This window comes from Dendrobates tinctorius, unplaced genomic scaffold (assembly GCF_039654945.1).
Source record: "Dendrobates tinctorius isolate UK_male_01 unplaced genomic scaffold, ASM3965494v1 ptg000070l, whole genome shotgun sequence".
In the NCBI taxonomy this organism is placed as follows: domain Eukaryota; kingdom Metazoa; phylum Chordata; class Amphibia; order Anura; family Dendrobatidae; genus Dendrobates; species Dendrobates tinctorius.
In genome coordinates, this window is record NW_027361738.1 from 31,579,153 (window position 1) to 31,601,552 (window position 22,400).

Here is a 22,400-nt window from a genome sequence, read left to right on the forward strand (position 1 = left end):
CGAATCTCCCGTTCCACCACATCCCAAAGATGCTCTATTGGATTGAGATCTGGTGACTGAGGAGGCCATTTGAGTACAGTAAACTCATTGTCATGTTCAAGAAATCAATCTGAGATGATTCGAGCTTTATGACATGGCGCATTATCCTGCTGAAAGTAGCCATCAGATGTTGGGTACATTGTGGTCATAAAGGGATGGACATGGTCAGCAACAATACTCAGGTAGGCTGTGGCGTTGCAACGATGCTCAATTGGTACCAAGGGGCCCAAAGAGTGCCCAGAAAAAATTCCCCACACCATGACACCACCACCACCAGCCTGAACCGTTGATACAAGGCAGGATGGATCCATGCTTTCATGTTGTTTACGCCAAATTCTGACCCTACCATCCGAATGTCGCAGCAGAAATCGAGACTCATCAGACCAGGCAACGTTTTTCCAATCTTCTACTGTCCAATTTCGATGAGCTTGTGCAAATTGTAGCCTCAGTTTCCTGTTCTTAGCTGAGAGGAGTGGTACCCAGTGTGGTCTTCTGCTGCTGTAGCCCATCTGCCTCAAAGTTCGACGCACTGTGCGTTCAGAGATGCTCTTCTGCCTACCTTGGTTGTAACGGGTGGCAATTTGAGTCACTGTTGCCTTTCTATCAGCTCGAACCAGTCTGCCCATTCTCCTCTGACCTCTGGCATCAACATGGCATTTCCGGCCACAGAACTGCCGCTCACTGGATTTTTTTTCTTTTTCGGACCATTCTCTGTAAACCCTAGAGATGGTTGTGCGTGAAAATCCCAGTAGATCAGCAGTTTCTGAAATTCTCAGACCAGCCCTTCTGGCACCAACAATCATGCCACGTTCAAAGGCACTCAAATCACCTTTCTTCCCCATACTGATGCTCGGTTTGAACTGCAGGAGATTGTCTTGACCATGTCTACATGCCTAAATGCACTGAGTTGCCGCCATGTGATTGGCTGATTAGAAATTAAGTCTTAACACACAGTTGGACAGGTGTACCTAATAAAGTGGCCAGTGAGTGTATAGACATATTGATTTTAACACTCCCATATATTGTTTTGTTGCACTTATATATAAAAAATATATTTATTATTTTTATTGTTTTTTGCATTTTATATCTGTTCAGTATATTCACTTTAGCACGGTCACTTTATATATATTTATATTATTCACTTATTGTACCTATTTATATATGTATTTTTTGTTTTCATATGAAATTTTATTGCTGCTAATTTTGGTCCCCGGTTGTGCCCTTTGGCATTGACCCCCTTACCATATATTTTTTATTTTATACATATATACATACATATATTTTATATACACAATTTATTAATTCATATATGTGTTAATTGGTAATAAATTAAAATTTGGACATTTTTTCTTGGTGTTTTTTCGTTGTTTTTAGCGCAGATGAAGCATTTGCACTAGCGGTATAGCATAACGCAAACGCGTTATGCTATAGCGTTAATGCAGTCCTCAACGCTATGCGTTAAATGGACTGCATTAATGCAGTGTGACCCCAGCCTAAGGGGTTGGCAAGGCGGGTGAAATCTTTTACGAATCTTCGGTGTACCCAATAAGCCCAAGAAGGCCTGAACATCTTTCACTGTTGTTGGGGTGGGCCACTCTTGTACGGCCGCTACCATCTCATGCGCAGGCCTCACTCCTTCACAGGATACAACATTCCCCAGATACTCAATTTGCTTGCGAAAGAGGCAACATTTTTGTGGCTTCACCTTCAGGCCATGGCTCTGCAGTTAACTTAGCACTTGTTCCAGCCGCTGAAGGTGCTCTTCAAAAGTGGCCACGTAGACGATGATGTCATCGAGGTAGATAAGTGTTGCTTCAAAATTCAAGTCCCCCAGGGTTGACCTTGATATTTTGTGGCAGGGCTGAATTTCAATGGAAGTGTAATTTTTGTAATTAAAGAAGCACTCCCATTAACTTTTTTCTCTTAATCTGTGTGTATGTGAATGTAGTGTAGCATCAGTCTGTTAATATACTCACCTACCGCTGCTCTCTCTTTTCAGTATCCATTGCCATTCTGCTCCTCTTCTCAGTGACGGCACCACTCTTCAAATGATTTGTATCGCTCTATGCGTGAGCCAGACTTGTTTTTTACAATGTATGTCTATGGGGTCCTGTTATGACGCTCCACAGAGTAACATTGTAAATATCGCTTCAGGGTCATGTACAGTTCAGTGTGACCTGGAGAGTCTGAAGTGCGTTAACGTCACAGAGAAAAGGAGCAGAATGGCGTTGGATCCTGGAGAGAGTAGTGGTAGGTGAGTATATTAACACACTGACACTACACTACATACACATGTACACAGATGTACAGGAAAAAATATTAATTGCAAAAATCACATTTCCACTGAATTTCAGACCTGCATCAAAATTACCTGATTAAATAATTTCAATGATCTCATTAGCTTGGGGCTGGTGCTTCAAATCATTGTTTTCTGTTAACCATGGTAACTACTTTCAAGGAAACACGTGCAGTCATCATTGCTCTGCATTGAAAGGGCTTTATAGGCAAGGACATTACTGATTGTAAGATTGCCTCCAGAGCTGGATACTGGAGAAGATGGCGATATGTGAGTATATTAACACACTGACACTACACTATATACACATATACTTACTTAGGTCTATGAGGGAAAGAAAGTTTATTGGAGGGTTTTGTTAAGTTAATTTTTACAGCAAGAAATGACTAACCATTTATTATTACAATCCATCCGATCATGCTTCATAACAATTTAGAGTTAATGTGAATTGCAACTTTAAAAACTGAAGCTCCAAACTTTGTGAAAACCAAATATGTGTCAGTCTCAAAACTTATCATAATTGTACAATCTAGAGATTAGAAAACATCGATATATCTCAAAGCAGCTCACTAAGACTGCATTCTGAACTGAAAACATGCGGGTGGTGGGAAATTATTAAGACTGGCATTTCATACATTTCAAGTTCACTGCTGCAAGATATGAAAAATGTAAAGTTTCTCTTAAATTCTACATACTACAGAGGCATGTAAAAATTTGGGCACCCCTGGTCAAAATTACTGTTATTTTGAACAATTAAGCAAGCTGAAGATGAATTGAGCTCTAAAAGGGCTAAAGTTAAAGATGGTACATTCCCCATGTATTTTAAGCCATTTAATATATACTGTCATTTTTTACAGTTAAAAAATTACAAAAAGGAAAATGAACCAATTCCAAAGTTTGGTCACCCTGTATGGTTAGTGCTTAGTAGCACCCCCTTTTGAAAATATCACAGCTTGTAAACGCTTTTTGCAGCCAGACAACAGTCTTTCAATTAACGTTTGAGTGATTTTTATCTATTTTTCCTTGGAAAATTCTTCCAGTTCTTTGAGATTCCTGGCTCAGCTTACATGCACTGCTATTTTGAGGTCTAGCCACAGAAAAGATGATCAGATCAGGGGACTGTGAGGGCCATTGTAAAACCTTCAGCTTGCGCCGTTTGAGCTAGTCTATTGTGGATTTTGACACGTGCTTAGGATCATTAACCATTTGTAGATGCCATCTTCTTTTCAACTTCAGCTGTTTTACAGATGGTGTTATTTTGCATCAATAATTTGATGAAATTTCATTGAATTCATTTATTCCCGCTACCTGTGAAGTGTTTCCCCTGCCATTGGCTGCAACACAACCCCAAAGCATGATTGATCCTCCCCCATGCTTAATGGTTGGAGAGATGTTCTTTTCCTGAAATTGTGCCTTTTTTTTCCCACACACTTTTGATCATTGTGGCCAAAGAGTTCTATTTAACCTCATCGGTTCACAGGACGTATTTCCAAATTGCTTCACGTTTGTTTAGATGTTCTTTTGCATACTTACGACACTTAATTTTATGGTGAGGACACAGGAGAGGTTTTCTTCTAATGAGTCTTCCATGAGATCATATTTGTGTAGATGTCTACGAGCAGCTCTCACTGAAATTTAGCTTGTTCTCCCATACCTTATATTGGCCTCCACAATTACTGTTAACTCCGATTTGTTAATTAAATTTCAAACTGAGCAAACAGCAACTTGAAAATGCTCTGCTATCTTCTTATAGCCGTCTCCTATTTAGTGGGCCTCCACTATTTTCATTTTGAAAGTGCTAGGCAGATGCTTAGAAGAACCCACAGGTGCTGATATTTGATACAAGGTTAGATGATGCTGGGTTGTCATAAAGCTGGGAAATTTGCATCACCTGGCCTTTCCTAATGATTATAGTGAACAAGCAATAACCCTAAGAGGCTAACTAAGGTCTGAAACATTGGTCAAAGTTATCTGATCACACAAATCTCCAAGGGTGCCCAAACTTTTTCATCAGTCCATTCTCTTTTTTATAGTTTCTAAAAAGTAAAAAATGATTATATTAATTTATTTGCCTAAAACACAAAGGAGATGTGTCATTTTTAACTTTAGGCCTTTTAGAGATCATTTCATCTTCAACTTGCGTAACTTTTCACAGTAACAATAATTTTGACCAGTGGTGCACAAACCTTTACATGCCACTGCATATGTGCTAACAACTTGTACCAAAATAAAAAAGAACTTTCATACCAATTTGCACATTGTTTGCACCGTGTTCTACAATTGCAATAGCTTTCATAGAAAGAAAGAGGTTTTTCACATAAGCATATAACAAGCATATGCCACGAATCCTCAAAGTTTATTTTTTTTGTTTGAAGCTTTTCTAACTAAACATAAATGGCTTGATAAATAAATGGCTGCTTTTGTGATAAATAACATTACACAGACTCCAATATGTTCATATGGATAAATCTGAAATTGGATCCTGAATCTCTGTATTTAGTACAAATTAAAGCCACATTCCAACTTTTTTTTTCGTTTCAGCATTTCAGCTATCAGTAATATATTGTATGATCAGTGTGTGCATTAAAATACTCATAGGTCAATGTATTCTCTAGTTTCTAGCACTGCTGCGATCCCTCTCATGCATCATGTGACAGCAGCACTTTCTTGTCGGATCACATGGCAGACAAATGTAAGTGCATGAGAGAATTATTCTGAGTCTCATTGACTTACATTGAGAAAGTGACTTGTGGTTCACACAGAAGACAGGCTAAGATGTAGAGAGTGGGCTAGGTACAACTGTGGCCACATGATATAAGAGAGGACTGGAATGGATCTAGAAACAGCAGAAGACAGAAGTCCGGTTAGTATTTTAGTGCACACACTGAACAACTTTTAATAATGGCTAGCAAATGCTGAAATAAAAAAACAAAAACAATGGAAAGGTACTTTAATTTATTACACGATACAACATTTAGATGGAGAACACAAGAGCTAACACCTTAAAAAATAAATATATTTCAACTGTGTACATGAGCCTCGATATCTGCAATTGATATTTTTTTCTAAAGTATCTATAGTCCAGAAAAAAACATAAGACTTAAAGAAAACTCTTTTTGCATTGTTTTTTCCATAAAATAGCATAATAAATTACAAAAATTGGCAATTACCGTATTTTTATGATTATAAGACGCACTTTTTCCCAAAAAATTTTGGGAGGAAAATGGGGGTGAGTCTTCTAATAAGGATAAACATTATCGGCCGGGGTGGAGCAGGGTTCCAGGGTAGCTGCTGCAGGAGGAAAGAGTGGCGTGTTGCTGCAGGCCGCAGACGTTTTGTGAAGGCCCGGGGACCCTCCGCATATCCATTAACTGCGATGCGGTGGCCTCCTGGAAAATGGCCGCCATGGGCGGCGCATGCTCAGAATCAGAACTCTGCAAAGTGATCTCGGCACCTAAGATCTCGTTGCCTAAATCTGAATATGAGCATGCATCGACCCCGGCTGCCTTCTTCCCGGAGCCCTCTGCACATCCATTATTGCTATGCAGTGGTCTCTGGGAAAATGGTCGCCAGGGCGGCGCATGCTCAGATTGAGAACTCGGGCACCCGAGATCTCGTTGCCGTGATCTCAATCTGAGCATGCGCCACCCCCGGCGGCCATTTTCCCCCAGGCCACCGCATCTCAGTAATGGATGTGCAGGGGGGCTCCGGGTTTTCACAAAATGCCGGCGGAGCCCCCCGCACTACAGAGCACTGCAGACATTTTCACCTGCAGCGACGCACATCAGAACACCCCCTTATCCCAGCCTGCAGCCTGCGGCAACACGCCACTCTTGTCTCCTCCAGAAGCAACCCTGGGACCTCGCTTCACCACAGCCACCACCCCCAGTAAGCAATACGACATGTGGATTATAAGAGGCACTACCATTTTATTAAAACATTTTTTTTCCTATTTTTCTCCTCAAAATTTGGGGTGTGTCTTATAATTGTAATGGTTACGTGTGGCTGGACACACCGCCTCCAGCAGGGCGAATTTAGGACACACGCGACCCTGGATACACCGCCTCCAGCAGGGCGAATTTAAATAATAAGACGTGCAGCCGGATACACCGCCTCTAGCAGGCGAATTTCAGAAATACACGTAAAACCGGATACACCGCCTCCAGCAGGGCGAATTTAAATAATAAGGGGAAACACCAGGGACACAATAACAATGGTGGGCCCTGCGATAGGGAACAGGGGTATGGAGACTTCCTGCACTCCCCTGTCTCTACACTCCTACCGATCCCTAGGCCGGTTCCGCACCGGTCGCCGCTCAGGATACCGTTAAACCCTAGCTCGCCCTGCACCTACCCCTTTTAAGTGAAATGGCCAGTGCAGAAACTAATCCCACCACTGCACTGAAACGCACATAAAGGAAAGGCACAAACAGGGAACACCACTTAGCTTTATGCTGTTGCCCTTGCACCTGGCAACAGAGTCCATCACGAGAATGCAGCTCTCCTGCTGAAACGCTGCCACCAAGCTCTGTCAGAGCTGTAAGGAAATCCTCTCAGACTCCTTCCATCCTTCCACACCAGGGCTCTGACCGTGCTGCAAGGAGCTCTCTCCAGCTCCTTCCTCCACCAGGGAGGGTTGGAAATGAATACTATCACCAACACTGATTGCAACACCTGTGACTCTTTTATAGCAGAGCCAGCAATCACACCTGCGTAATAATCATGTGCACTAAACTAAAGACACTAGAGTGCAATGACGCTCACCACCACCGGGGGCAAACTTAGAACAAAGGACACAACGTGCAACAATCCCAATGGCCACCGGGGGCAAAAACCATGCTTAAGCACACAGCTTAAAGAAAAAAAAGGTTACATGTGCTTTTAACTGTCATCATCCAACCTGGATCATGACAATAATCTGGTGTGTCTTATAATCCACAAAATATGGTATGTAAACAAAAAGTGCAAAAACATGAAGAGTGTATCAAAGCATATCATATATTGCTACAAGAAGGGTCAAAAATAAAGCTTTCCTCTTCATGCTGAATAAAAATAGAATTTTACATCATCTGACTTACTGGCCAAGTTATACAGTCAAATGGCCACATGCAGCATCACATTTATGCTGGCCAAGGAGCGTAATCCATGCAGCATGATCAAGAGCCCTCCAGGCATCTTCAGACTATTTCCACTGTTGGTAAGCATGGGACTCAGCACAAGCATTAATTTTTAGCAGATGTCCAGGTGGCTCACGATGATGCCACTTAGAAGGCATGAGCAGAATATAACTGCAGTAAGTTGGATAACTAAAAATTCAGGGTCATGCTCGGAGACAAGTTTGACTCTAGGCAAAATAGAACTTTAAGATTTTGCCTAAAGTTTCACTGTCATCTTCAATATACTAATACAAGAACAGTAGTGTTTAGTCTGGAGAACTAGGTCTATGGTGTTACTGTGGGATTTAGGGCCAAGCACTCCTTATTTACTCACACATTATTTATACACTCAACACTGAAATTGAAACACCAAGAAGGAAAAGTTATGGAATTATGGAAATCACAGGATGGATAGACATGTTAATGATATGTAAGTAATGAAAAACTGAAAACAAAATTTTCAAACAATCTTGATTTATTCATTATGAAGCCCACCCAAAAATACATGCCCTTATACACCTTTGCTTGTTATTAATTAGGTTATTAATGTCTGTCTGAGGAATGTTCTACCATGTTGAATGCACTTGGGCATCCAAATCAACAAGATCCTCTATTGACAACTCCTGTTGCAAATATGAACCAATGAAATCCCAAATATGCTCGCTGAAAGACAAGTCGAGAGACAATGGCTCCTGGGACATGATAGATTAATTGTCGTACCAATAAATGTAATGCTGAGATGTTAGTATAACCGAATTTGTAACTACAGGACTCTGACCACAGTACAATATAACACTGCACACCATAACCTAGGAGTAAGATCGTTGTGACGTTCCTTCATGAGGGCCTCTTCATGGTATTGCCCACATGATCTCCAGACCTCTCTAGTTATCACTGCATCCATGAAAAAAGAAGGACTCATCAATAAAGATGATAGCCTCCCATTCCAACCTACACTACCATTTTGCTCTGTACCACAATAGCACTCAATGGAACACTTGTAGCCAGATGTGCAAACACACTGTCATTGTCACGGAGTGACTGGCCCAGTGTGACACGATACAATGATTGGTCGGTCACTAAACACCACAGCACCACAACGCCGATGGAATAAGGGAGGGCCTGACAATAGGGAATCAGGGACGGTCACCTCCTGAGCTCCAACCTGAGCCTGTCCCTGATCTCACCTAACACCCTATGCATTTCCTTCCCCCTGCCGACGTCGGGATACCTCGTCCCTAAACTGTCACCTTAAACTGCCCTCGCTAGTGCACTGGCCGGCATAGGGCGCTAGCCTAGCCACTACTGATAAGAAACACAGGTGGAGGGGAACAGACACAGAAGGCACGAGGTAACAAAAATACAGCACTTAGCTTATATGCACCGCTGCAAACCTCCACACCGCAGATTACAACAGGATTCAACACCAAACGTGGTAGACTCCAGAGAACTGCTCCTGCTAGGTTGGTCTCCAGAGAGGACATGTATCACCAACAATCAGCTGATGCATCAGGTGACCTTTTAAAGGATGTGGGAGTGGTCACTCAACATCAGCAAACCCAGCAGCAAAGCAATTACACCAGCAGGCCAGCGGGAGGAAAAACTGACATTAACCCCCGATGGCCTAAAAGGAAAAAAGTTTAAAACTGAGAGGAACCAGGAGGACCACAAACAAACATGGATCGTGACACTCATGGTTTGTGTAGACACTGTTTGACGTTTCAAGCTTGGTCCTCCAAAGTGTCTCAGGAGCCATTTTTCAAAATAATAGCAGACCATATCTTTCTTATGCTACTGTGAGGCATAAACGTGCAACCATGGAATGCAGCATCTCTGAACTTGTCTTCTATCAAGGACATCAGGGATTATCATCGGTTGGCAATTGCTAATCAAGCAGCCAGCAGCGGATCTTGATCATTTGACTGCTGAAGTGCATTCAGTGTGGCAGAACATTCCTCAGACAACCAATAATAACCTCAATGATCGCAGCCAAGGCATGTAAGTGCAGGGATTTCTGTGTGTCACCCTTTTGATACTAAATAAAAATGTTTTGAACATGTAGTTTCTCTTTTCATAATTGGAATATTATTAACATGTCCATCCATCCTGTGATTTTTATAATTCTTCTTCTTCTTAGCATTGCAATTCCAATTTTGAGGAGTGTATACATTATGTAAATTTGACAGCAATGGTTTAAAAATCATTAGAGATGTGTTAATACACTTGAGATTTACACAGATGTTTTATTTTTTGTAAACTTTGCAAAACAAATACCTTCACTGATCTTACCATATTTCTTAGTTACTTTTCCATAAATAAATTAAATGACGGAATAAATCTTACGTATATACTTATTTTTAAAGATTAATATCATCATGAATGGTTTATCACTTCACTGATTGTAACAGTGTAGTGTCCTCAAAATAGTCATCTCTAAACCCAATATAAAACACAGGCATCTCGTAAGGTAGAAATAATGTACCTGCAAAATATCTTGATTGCACGAAGCTCCTCCAGTTGCCAATATCTTTGTTTGTGGCACTAGAAATAAAGATTTATTTTTATTTAGCATTTGTATCCATTTAACACAACTAAATAACACAACAAAAAAATTGTCTCAAGTTGGCGCCTGTACAGTAGAATCTATCGGATCGCCAACAGATGCTACCACTCCCCATTTTGCTAGAGGAAAAAACAACTGTCTCCACCAAGATGGTGACTGCGCAGTAGCATCTATAGGATCGCCGATAGATGCTACTAAGCAGTCACGGCCGGCGCCATTTTGAGAGAGATTTTTTTCTGAATACATGTTTATTACTGAATAAAATAATTTCATGGACAGAATGTGAATTTTTTTTTCAAAAACATATTATATTCAGTATGTAAAATAGGGGGCAGGTCAGTGAGGGATCAGTGACCTGTCATAAGCCATCAGTATGAATATGTAAGCAGAGCCCCACATTAAGACCCCCCCCCAGAGGCCACCCCAGAGCACGAAAATCTCATTAACTACAAATAAAGATTAAACAATAACACGTATATCTGCACAGAGATTGAAGCTTCAGAGACTGGGAGTTCTGTGGAAACTGTTTGGGTAAGAATACAAGGACAGAACAATGGAAAGGACACCATTGTAGGCATTTACTACAGGCCGCCTGTGCAAGCTGAAGATATGGATGAACTCTTTATGCATCAAATGGCCAAGTTCTCCAAAAAATATGACATAGTTGTCATGGGAGATTTCAACTATCCAGACATTTGTTGGGAATCTCTCTCAGGCAAAACTAACAGGTCAAGGAAATTCTTATCCTCTTTTGCTGACAACTTTATCTTCCAAAAGGTAGGGGAGAAAACAAGGGGAACTGCTACCTTGGATCTAATCCTTATAAACAGGGAGGAAATGGTTGAGGAGGTAAAAGTGGCTGGAACCCTAGGAGGTAGCGACCATGCTATTTTAGAATTTTGGATAACTAGAGGTGGAAGACCTGTGAAGACTCAGACATCAAGGTTAGATTTCAGAAAGGCAGATTTTAAGGGATTCAGAAAGATAATTGGAGGGATCCAATGGCTGGATATCCTTAAAGACAAAAATGTCCAGGAAGGATGGGAAATCTTGAAAAATGAAATTCTCAAAGCACAGTTGTTAACAATTCCGAAAAGAGGGAAGAATAGGAAGCATTTAAGGAAACCAGGATGGATGAATAAAGAACTTAAGCACATGCTAAAAAGGAAGAAAAAAATGTTTATAAAATGGAAAGAGGGAGGCATATCTAAAGAAGAATATAATGCTGTCTGCAGAACCTGCAGGGCACAAATCAGATTAGCTAAAGCTGAAAATGAATTGAGGCTTGCAAGAGATGTCAAAAACAATAATAAAGGATTTTGGGGATATGTCAAAAGTAAAAGAAAAGTCAAAGATGCTATAGGATTTTTACAGGATGTAAATGATGAAATGGTAAGAGAGGATGTTGAGAAGGCTGAACTTTTAAATTCCTATTTTGCATCTGTTTTCTCTCAGAAAAGAAATGTAACATCAACTGTTATTCACTGTCCTATTAAGGGAATAGAGGAATCCAGGATATCTATAAACAGAAAGATAGTGAGGAAACACTTAGCTAACCTAAATGAATTCAAGTCTCCAGGTCCAGATGAATTACACCCCAGAGTACTGAAGGAGATAGCAGAAGAAATTTTTGAACCCCTCTCCATAATCTTTGAAAATTCTTGGAGAACAGGAGAAGTTTCCAGAAGACTGGAGAAGAGCAAATGTTGTTCCTATCTTCAAAAAGGGGAAGAAGGTGGACCCAGGCAACTATAGGCCGGTGAGTCTGACTTCTATACCAGGAAAGATCTTTGAACAAATTATTAAACAACATGTATGTCAATACCTGGATAAGAATAAAGTGATCAAACAGAGTCAGCATGGGTTTGTAACTAATAAGTCATGTCAGACTAACTTAATTTCCTTCTATGACGGTATCACTGATTGGGTGGATCAAGGAAATGCTGTAGATATAGTATATCTTGACTTCAGCAAAGCATTTGACAAAGTCTCTCATAAAATCCTTATTGAAAAAATGACTAAGTATGGAATGGACAAGGCAACTGTTAGGTGGATTCATAACTGGCTTAGTGATCGGACCCAAAGAGTGGTCGTAAATGGCTGCACATCCAGTTGGAAGAATGTCTCAAGTGGGGTACCACAGGGCTCTGTCCTGGGCCCTGTATTGTTCAACATCTTTATCAACGATTTAGATGAAGGAATTGAGGGTAAACTGATTAAATTTGCTGATGACACAAAGCTAGGAGGGATAGCTAATACTAGAGAAGAGAGAGAGAGGATTCAAAAAGATTTAAATAAACTGGAGAAGTGGGCAGCAACTAACAGAATGGTTTTTAACAGGGAGAAATGCAAAGTACTACATCTGGGCAATAAAAATGAAAAAAGCATATATAGAATGGGAGGAATAGGGCTAAGTGACAGCACATGTGAAAAAGACTTGGGTATACTAATAGATCACAGACTAAATATGAGTCAACAGTGTGATGCAGCAGCAAAAAAGGCAAATGCAATTCTATGATGTATTAACAGAAGCATACAGTCTAGATCACGTGAAGTCATTATTTCCCTCTACTCCTCTTTGGTCAGACCTCATCTGGAATATTGTGTCCAGTTTTGGGCACCACATTTTAAAAAAGTCATCAACAAACTGGAGCAAGTTCAGAAAAGAGCGACCAGAATGGTGACCGGTCTGCAAACCCTGTCTTATGAGGAAAGGTTGCAGAATTTGGGAATGTTTAGTTTGCAAAAGAGAAGACTGAGAGGAGACTTAATAGCTGTCTACAAATATCTAAAGGGCTGTCACATTGTAGAAGGATCAACTTTATTCTCATTTGCACAAGGAAAGACTAGAAGCAATGGGATGAAACTGAATGGGAGGAGACACAGATTAGATATTAGAAAAAACTTTTTGACAGTTAGAGTGATCAATGAGTGGAACAGGCTGCCACGAGAAGTGGTGAGTTCTCCTTCAATGGAAGTCTTCAAACAGAGGCTGGACAGACATCTGACTGGGATGATTTAGCGAATCCTGCTTTGAGCAGGGGGTTGGACCAGATGGCCCAGGAGGTCCCTTCCAACTCTACGATTCTATGATTCTATGATTCTATGAAGATGGATTTCATCAACCAAGGTATCATTTTTATCAGTATAATGGCGCCAACCAGACAGTGTAAGTTACTGAGCACAATCCTGCTGACAGGTTCCCTTTAATTACAGTCAATTGGATAGAAAGGTAAAACCACACAACTTGGGCACATGCGGCACTATTTTTGGAAGAAATCAGCCATTTTCACTAATCATGTACATCAGCTATGTTAATTTGCATTTTCTTAAATGATTGAGACTATTACAGAAATATAAAAAAACTCTAGATTTTCAAAGCCAGCTTACCCGTACACCCCGGTGTGTGAGATCCAAGTATCAATCCAGGAGAAAGTCTGCACGGAGACCAGAGCAGGAGCCAGCCACGAAACATTCAAATGAAAAAATAAACCTTTAAACTCCAGCGGACAAAATCCAGGATGCAAAATTTAAAAAGTTTTTTCTTGCATTAGCAAAGATTTTTATTATTAAAGTCCATCATAAAATAAATCCACACTTCTGGACAATAGATAAATAGATTAGGGGAAGGGGGGGTTAGCCTCTCAGACTACGCGTTTCCGCGAATTAACGCCTTCTACATGGTCTGTCCAACTGAAGATTAAGCTACCAATATATAAGGAAGAGGGGGGAAGGGATGAAAAAAGGAATTAAAATCAAGAGTAAGTCCTCCCATACTTTAACCCTATGATGACAAAACCCCAATCAATAGTAATACATGGAAAAAACATATGAAAAATCAGTTAACAAATATACAAATATACATATGGGAAAAGGTGTTAATTCGGCTAACGCCCCCCTTCCCCTAATCTATTTATCTATTGTCCAGAAGTGTGGATTTATTTTATGATGGACTTTAATAATAAAAATCTTTGTTAATGCAAGAAAAAACTTTTTAAATTTTGCATCCTGGATTTTGTCCGCTGGAGTGTAAAGGTTTATTTTTTCATTTGAATTATTACAGAAATATAGATCAAAACTTTTTAGCATCCACTGGATCGTACTAAAATGTCTGACAGGTGGAAGTCACAACTACTTCCAAAATGACATAGGAAAATCACTTTTTTTCCAAAAATGAAAATAATCATGAAATAATACAATTTCCTAAAATGATAATGGTCTATATACCAGACGATAAAAATAAGTATTCATTATGCTCAGCCTCCATGCTTTCAACTGGGGGTTCCTTGATTTGCAGGAGCAGGATGACAGGAGAGCAAACTTCTAGTGATGAGCGAGAACTAAAATGCTTGAGTGCTCATTGCTAGGGTCAAGCAAATTGGAATACTCCGGTACTTGGCTCGAGCCCACTGTAAGCCTATGGGAAAACTGAGTATTTTTACTGCCACCCCCCCCCCCCGGGGGTCTTTCTAAAGTCAACAATGTTGACAGAGTCTTACGCCATTTTTACAGGCACACCAAAAAACATACAAGAACGAAACCAAAATGGTTTTTCCTGGGAAATATATTAAGGAACATCCTTTCTCGGGTAATGACTTTTATATAAGGCAAAATAATTAACCCATAACAAAAATTTTCCTCCACCACTTGGGCTATGTTCACACGTAGTGTTTTTGATGCGTTTTTCAACTTTAGCATTGCTTTCAACCAATACAAATGCATTCACTGGGAAATGTCACTTTAACAGTTTACAACCTTCTTTGGCCATGTGGTGTGGGTGTGTGACACATCATCAGACACTTCCTGTTTCATTTATGAAGGAGGGACTCAAAGTCAAAGTCTATTTTTAGAGGGGCATCAGCTGGCTATGCTTTGTTGTTCCCATTATTAAACATTTGGTCTCTTAAACTGTTATTGTGTATGCAGCGAGTGGCAGGGCTGCCCAAAATTTGGACGCACCCCAACAACTCATTGATCAGACGTCATGGATGACCAAATGCAACCATAATTCCCAGTATTCATTTGGTACTCCCATACTGTTTGCTTATGTATTAAATGCAAGGCCTGCCCTGCACCAAAGTAACACGCACCCCAATAAGCCTTTGAACACACGTACTGGATGGCAACATGAAACCAAAGTTCCCATTATTCTGATATTTTTAAGTCACCTAAAGTTTGCCAATGAAGTGAATACAAGGTCTGCCTAAAATTTGCACACACTTCATTCCCCCAAGGAAGAAATGTGGAGGATGATCTCCGCAAAATGTTTTCCCAGTTTACAGGAGAGGGTCTCGTATACTTGTAATGCCTATATGTTGGAGGAACGGCCCCCCGTCGAGTGTCCGGGCCAGAACCAAAGGAGCTGTCATCTGGGTTCCGGGGGAAACTGTCCCCGGGGGACAGAATTCAGAATTCGGGGATGGACCGTTCTGACAGACAGATGGGCTGGGGGAGGGACCAGTATAAAGGAGGCGGGGAATTCCCCGGACGATGAGTCAGCAGACCAGGACAGAGACTGCAGGAGAGCGTGGGAGAGACTGGAAGCTAAAGCGACCCACCAGTGCCAGAGAGGACGCTCACCGAGGACTCCAGAGGGACGGTGCCAAGGTGACCGGCCGAGACCTGCTGCCCCGCTCTAACCCGCGGCCACTGCGGCCTAAGTTCAACCCGCGGCCGCCTCTTCTCAGCCCGCGGCTGTAGCCTACCCGCAGTCACCCGCGGCCGCCTCCCCTCAGCCTGCGGGAGTGGCCTGTTCCCTGCCACCCGCCGCCGCCCCACTCTCGCCCGTGGCAGGTACCGTGCCGTCGACGACCACCACTGCCCCGCTCCGGTCCGCAGCAGGGGCCGGGCCTCTGCTGACCGCAGACTCCCCGTCGCAGTCGCTAGCTGCGCAGGTGGCCTGTCATTCACCACCACCCATCGCTACCGCTTGCCCCAGGCCGGGGCCTGCGGCCCACCCGTCCAAGGACTCCGCCGGGGCCTGTGGGCCCCCAGTGTCACCAGCGCGCCGGAGGGCGCAAAGACTCAGTCAACGCCTCAGCAACTGGACCCAGCAACTACTACGCCGAAAGACCACCAACCCGAACGGCGAGGGATGTATGGACAGCTAAGTTGACTTTACAATTAAGGACCCGTAGACGGCCATACCTCTGCCCTATAGTGACCGGCTATTGCCGGAAGTTGTCGTGTTCTACCTATTTGTGTTTGCTTGTCTATAGCCCCTGCGAGGGCAACCCATGTTACCCCTGTTGGCGATCAGGCCAAGACTGAGGAAAGTTCCCTCTAGTCTCATAAATGTTATTTTAGAAAGCACCAAATTGTCTCGCGACTCGTCATTGCATCCTGTGTACCTGCAATTACCACACATACACTAAGGGCATGACAAACATTTCCCCTTGGGGGTACACATCAACCTACTGTGGAAATATTTTTTTTACGGCCATCATAAACACCCTTGCAAAAAAGTATAGTGGCTGTTGCATCACAAACCACGATTACCCTGGTGATTTAGTGGTGGTGTCGGAAGAGATGTGGAGGATGGCCTACTAAAACTGTTTTCCCAGTTTACAGGAGTGGGTCTCCTATACTTGTAATGCCCATACACTAAGTGTATGGGCTGACAAATATTTTCCCCTGGGAAGTACATATCAACCTACTGTGTAAATATCATAAACACCCTGGCAAAAAAGTATAGTGGCAGTTGCATCACGGAACACACTCACCCTCATGTTCTAGTGGTGGTGTCTGAAGAGACGTGGAGTATGGCCTCCGAGAAATGTTTTCCCAGTTTACAGGAGCAGGTCTCCTATACTTGTAATGCCCATACCACTAAGTGTATAAGCTGAAAAACATTTTCCCCTGGGGGGAGACACCTCAGCTTAGAGTGTAAACATTTTTGGAACGGGCATCATAAGCACCCTTACAAAAATTTCGAGTGGCTGTTGCATCATGGACCACGGTCACCATGGTGATCTAGTGGTGGTGGATGATGAGGAAGAGAAGGTGGAGAATAACAGCAAATATCCAAAATCAGGAAGTGTATACCCATGTGTGGATGTGAAGATGTGTATGGGAATGTACCTTACAAAAAAAGATACTGGATTTGAGGTTAGGTTTCACTGTTCTCATGCGGTGGTGTACAGAAGTCTGCCCCAATTCAGTCCTTGTTCATTTTTATAAGAGTCAGCCTGTCCGCATTTTCAGTTGACAGGGGGATGCGCTTATCAATTATAATTCCACCAGCGGCACTAAAAACGTGCTCTGACAAAACGCTAGCGGCAGGACAGGCCAGGACCTCCAAGGCGTAGAGAGCCAGTTCATGCCACGTATCCAGCTTTGAGACCCAATAATTAAAAGGCACAGCGGAATCTTGGAGGATGTTGGTACGGTCAGCAAGGTACTCCCTCACCATCTTCCAAAACTTTGTGTCTCTCTCACCTGTACTCCTTCGTTGTCCAACGAACTGTGACCTCTGACCGCCAGCGTTTTCAGATGGGATTTTTTAAATAATTCCGCAACAAGGGCCTTTTGGTACTGCACCATTTTAGTACCCCTGTCTGCCTCTGGAAGAAGAGATTGAAATCTCTCCTTGTAGCGTGGGTCTAGAAGTGTCACCAACCAGTAATCACAGTCAGCCAAAATTTTGACAATAAGAGGGTCAAGGGAAATTCAGTGCAACACAAAGTCAGCCATGTGTGGTAGACTGCTAACAGGCAAGACTTCCATGTCCTCACCAAGAGTACGACTGACCATTCTCTCTTCATCCTCCCTGTCCTCAGGCCATCCACGGTGAAGAGACGGTATGACAGTTGTGCTTGTAGTACCGTCTATAGCGCATTAAAGTAGCTCCTGTTCTTCCTCCTCCTCATTGTCAACCAATCCACATTGGGATGAAATGAGGCTCGGCTGTGTGTAATTACCCTGCATGCTTCCTTGCTCCATCTCATTGTGCTCAGCCTGCAATGCCACCTCTTTGATTGTGAGCAGAGAGCATTTCAGAAGACAGAGAAGCGGGATGATTATGTTAGTTATGGCATCATTGCCGCTCACCATCTTGGTGGACTCCTTAAAGTTTTGTAGGATGGTACATAGGTCTGAAATCCATGTCCACTCCTGAGGTTTTATGTGTGGATTCTGAACTTAATACCAACGGCCTTGTTGATGCTGGCAGTCAACAACTGCCCTCTTCTGCTCACAAATCCTTTCCAACATGTGCAGTGTTGAGTTCCAATGAGTGGGGACATCACACACCAGTTGGTGAGCTGGAAGCTGTAAATGCTGCTGAAGCACAGCAAGGGCAGCAGAAGCTGGAGCTCACTTTCTAAAATGGGCACACAGGCGGCATACTTTGACAGCAGATCCAGTAGCTTTTGAGAAACCGTTGAACAATGAGGTTAAGCACATGGGCCAGGCATGGTACGTGTGTGAGCTTGCCTCGCCTCAGAGCCGCCACCAGGTTCCGACCATTGTCACACACGACCATGCCTGGCTGTAGGTTCTGCGGTGTCAGCCACACATCTGCCTGCTCTTTCAGAGCTGTCCACAACTCTTCAGCATTGTGCGGTTTGTCACCTAAGCATATTAGCTTCAGTACAGCCTATTGATGCTTGGCTGAGGCAGTGCAACAGTGCTTCCAGCTTGTGACTGATGTGGTCACTTCGGAGATGAAGGCTGAAGAGGAGGATGAGGTGCAGGAACTGTTGACTGTGGGGGCAACCCTGATTGACGTAGGGCCGCAATCCTCGGCATTGGGAGGACGTGTTCCATTCCAAGGTCAATCTGGGTCCCAGCTTCCACTATGTTAAATCCAGTGTGCCATCAGCGAGATGTAGCATCCCTGCCCACAAGCACTTGTCCACGTGTCCGTGGTTAGGTGGACTTTCCCCGTAACAGCATTGTCAGGGCACGGGTAATGATGAGGGACACGTGCTTGAGTAATGCCGGGACGGCACATTGGGAGAAATAGTAGCAGCTGGGGACCGAGTACCTTGGGACAGCCGCCATCAGGTTGCGGAAAGCTTCCATCTTCACAAGCCTAAAAGGCAACATTTCGACCGCAAGCAGACGAGAAATGTGTGATTTTAGTACTGCGGGCTGTGGGGCGTTGGCTGCGTATTTACACTTGCGTTCCAATGACTCGGGTATGGACAACTGAAGGCTGCACTGGGACAAGGACGTGCTTGATGATAGTGGTAGTTGAGTGTGGACAATGATAGGTGCAAGGCAGGAGGCATCTTTGCATGTACCGTGGACAGGGGATTGGCTTGCACGCACAACAGTGGAAGATGCAGTGTTTTCACCCACAGACACTGTTCCTGGAGCCTGGGGTTCAGCCCACAAAGTCAGGTGCTTTCTTGCCATGTGCCTCATCATGCTAGTGGTGGTCAGGCTGTTAGTTTTGCTACCCCTGCTGATGCGGGAATGGCAGGTGGTTCAAATGGCCTGTTTGGGGTTATCGGTAGTCTTTAAAAAACTACCAGACTCAGGAAGACCTAACAGATGGACTGCCAACTTACGTCCTGTTGGTTTTACGAGTAACGGTCACCCACCACACTGCTTCTTCCTGCCTGTTGGGGTGCTACGCCTCCCTCCCCCTGTGTGCTGCTGTTCTCGCTCTGCATGTCCTCCTGCCAGGTTGGGTCAGTTACTATATCATCCACCATCTCGGTTTCCACTTCTGCATCCTTGTCCTCCTCCTGACTTGCTGGCAATTGTGTCACATCATTGTCCACCTCTTGTGACACGTTCCCATCGCCGCCTTCATGTGACCATGACTGCACAAATCTCAAATATTTGGGCATCATTACATGCGATCTCATCTTGCCCCGCTTCGAGGGGCCCAAATCTATAAATGGAAAAGTGAACAATTCTTTGGAGTGTCCAAGTGTGGGATCAGTTGTCTCCAGGCACTTGGCATGGTGGGAGAAAGGAGGATCAGGGTGAGGAATATGTAGTCCTGACTCACAGCTACTTAGACTTGACCGTGTGGAAGACAGGGTGGTAGTGGCAAACTGACCGGAAGCATTATCTGCTAACCAACCAACAACCATTTCACACTGATCTGGTTTCAAAAGTGATGTCCTGCTGCAGGCCCTTAGTAATTGGGTCATGAAGGACGGGCGAGAAGATGTGGGTGGTTGTTGTGGCACAATTTCAGATTGCCCACTGCCTCGGCGTCTGCATGCACCATCACCATCACGTCCACTTCCCCGTTCCTTGCCATGCGACTTGTCCATTTTAAATGGACTACAATATTTTCCATGTTCACTACAAATGGCTGAATTGGTAGCGAACGTGTATGTGATCCGTGTGCGGGAAAACCACACTTAAATATCTGGACTGTAGGTAAAAATTTATTTTTGGTTATCAAACTGGTGTCAATAACTAGTGTAAGGCACAGCAAAAACATTAGAAAGTAGGTCTGAAATGCCACAATTTGTAGCCCACAGATCAGGCCTCTGACGGAGTTACCACTGTTCAATATGTGGCCTGTATTTATTTATTTTTTACCCCAAAATAGTGTATAGACTTAGAGTAACAGACAGCAAATACAGTAGAATGGAGGACTGAAATGTCACAATTTGTAGCCCACAGATAGATCAGGCGTCTGACAGAGATACCACACTGTTCAATATGTGGCTTGTATGTTTGTTTTTTTACAGAAAAATACTACATATAATTATGGTAAGACACAGCCAAAAAAGGAGAAAGGAGACCTGAAATGTCACAATTTGTAGCCCACAGATAGATCAGGCATCTGACGGAGATGCCACACTGTTCAATATGTGGCCTGTATTTTTTTGCACAGCTAAATTGTGTCAACAATTAGGCTAAGATAAGACACAACATAAAAAGACACAGCCAAAAAAGGAGAATGGAGGCCTGAAATGGCACAATTTTGAGCTCAATGATATGCGATCTGTGTGACGGACAAAACAAGGTGTAAAATATCTGTCCTGTACCTAAAATTTTTTTGGCATCTAAGTATTTTTTGGGCAGCAAAATGATGTCAAGAAGTTCTATAAGACACACCAGAGAAATTTTACAGTACCACAAAAATGTCAGAATTTTCTGCACACTCAGATGTGATGGCAGGGATGGGCAACCCCGTTTAAAATAGTTCGATTTTCACGCTGTACTATGCAAAAGCTCTGGCTGTATTCTGCTGTGTCAACAAGCAATTGGAGGAAAAAAGGAAGCTCTGGATTGCTTTGGAATAAAATAATCAGGATTAAGATGCCAAAAAAATTATACCTACCCACTGATACCTGGGGCTATATATATGGTCACTACAGATCTGGTAAAAATTAAGAGACCAAATTCAAATGATCAGTTTGTCTGATTTTTCTCTTTATAGGTATATTTTTGAGCAAAATGTAAATTGTTCTTTTAGTCTATAAACTTCTGACATGTCAGCGAATTTCCAAGCAATACATTTTGTATTTTTTTTCTGACAAAGAAAAATGGTCAAAATTAAAAAAAAAACAACAGTTCTTTCAGATCTCAAATAATGCATAGAAAACAAGTTCACAATCATTTAGAAACAACAATACTAATGTATTAACTCAGGAAGAGTTCTGAAATCAATATTTTGTGGAATAACCAGGATTTTTAAAAACAGCTTTCATGCTTCTTGGCATGATTGCCACCAGTCTTTCACACTGCTTCTGGCGCAAAAAATTAAGCAGTTCTTTGTTTGATGGCTTGTGACTATCCATCATCCTCTTGATTACATTCCAGAGGTTTTCAAAGGGGTTCAGGTCTGGAGAATGGGCTGCACATGACAGGGTTTTGATGTGATGGTCTCTTAATTTTTGCTAGAGCTGTATATGTAATAGGTAGCAGTAATGGAATGGACCCTCTTGATGTATGTAATGATATCTATATACACACATACAGTGCCTGCATGCCTTGCACTGATGTGCATATAGCCACATACACTCCCTGCCTACCTAGCACTGCAATCTACACTCACTGGCCACTTTATTAGGTACACCATGCTAGTAACGGGTTGGACCCCCTTTTGCCTTCAGAACTGCCTCAATTCTTCGTGGCAGAGATTCAACAAGGTGCTGGAAGCATTCCTCAGAGATTTTGGACCATATTGACATGATGGCATCACACAGTTGGCGCAGATTTGTCGGCTGCACATCCCTGATGCGAATCTCCCGTTCAACCACATCCCAAAGATGCTCTATTGGATTGAGATCTGGTGACTGAGGAGGCCATTTGAGTACAGTGAACTCATTGTCATGTTCAAGAAACCAATCTGAGATGAATCGAGCTTTATGACATGGCGCATTATCCTGCTGAAAGTAGCCATCAGATGCCTGTTCTTAGCTGAGAGG

General features: G+C 42.7%; 1 protein-coding gene across 8 annotated transcripts in view; it reads right to left on the reverse strand.

Annotated features, from left to right (window-relative positions):
- XYLB (xylulokinase) overlaps positions 1 to 22,400 on the reverse strand; it is a 331,699-nt gene that overhangs the window by 34,756 nt on the left and 274,543 nt on the right. For all 8 annotated transcript variants that reach the window (XR_012233408.1, XM_073581548.1, XM_073581550.1 and 5 more), the window contains one exon: positions 9,973 to 10,031. Coding sequence is in view for 7 of the 8 variants with exons in the window: in XM_073581548.1 (XP_073437649.1) it covers positions 9,973 to 10,031 (59 nt within the window). In the remaining variant the exon portion in view is untranslated. The remainder of the gene's footprint in view (positions 1 to 9,972; positions 10,032 to 22,400) is intronic.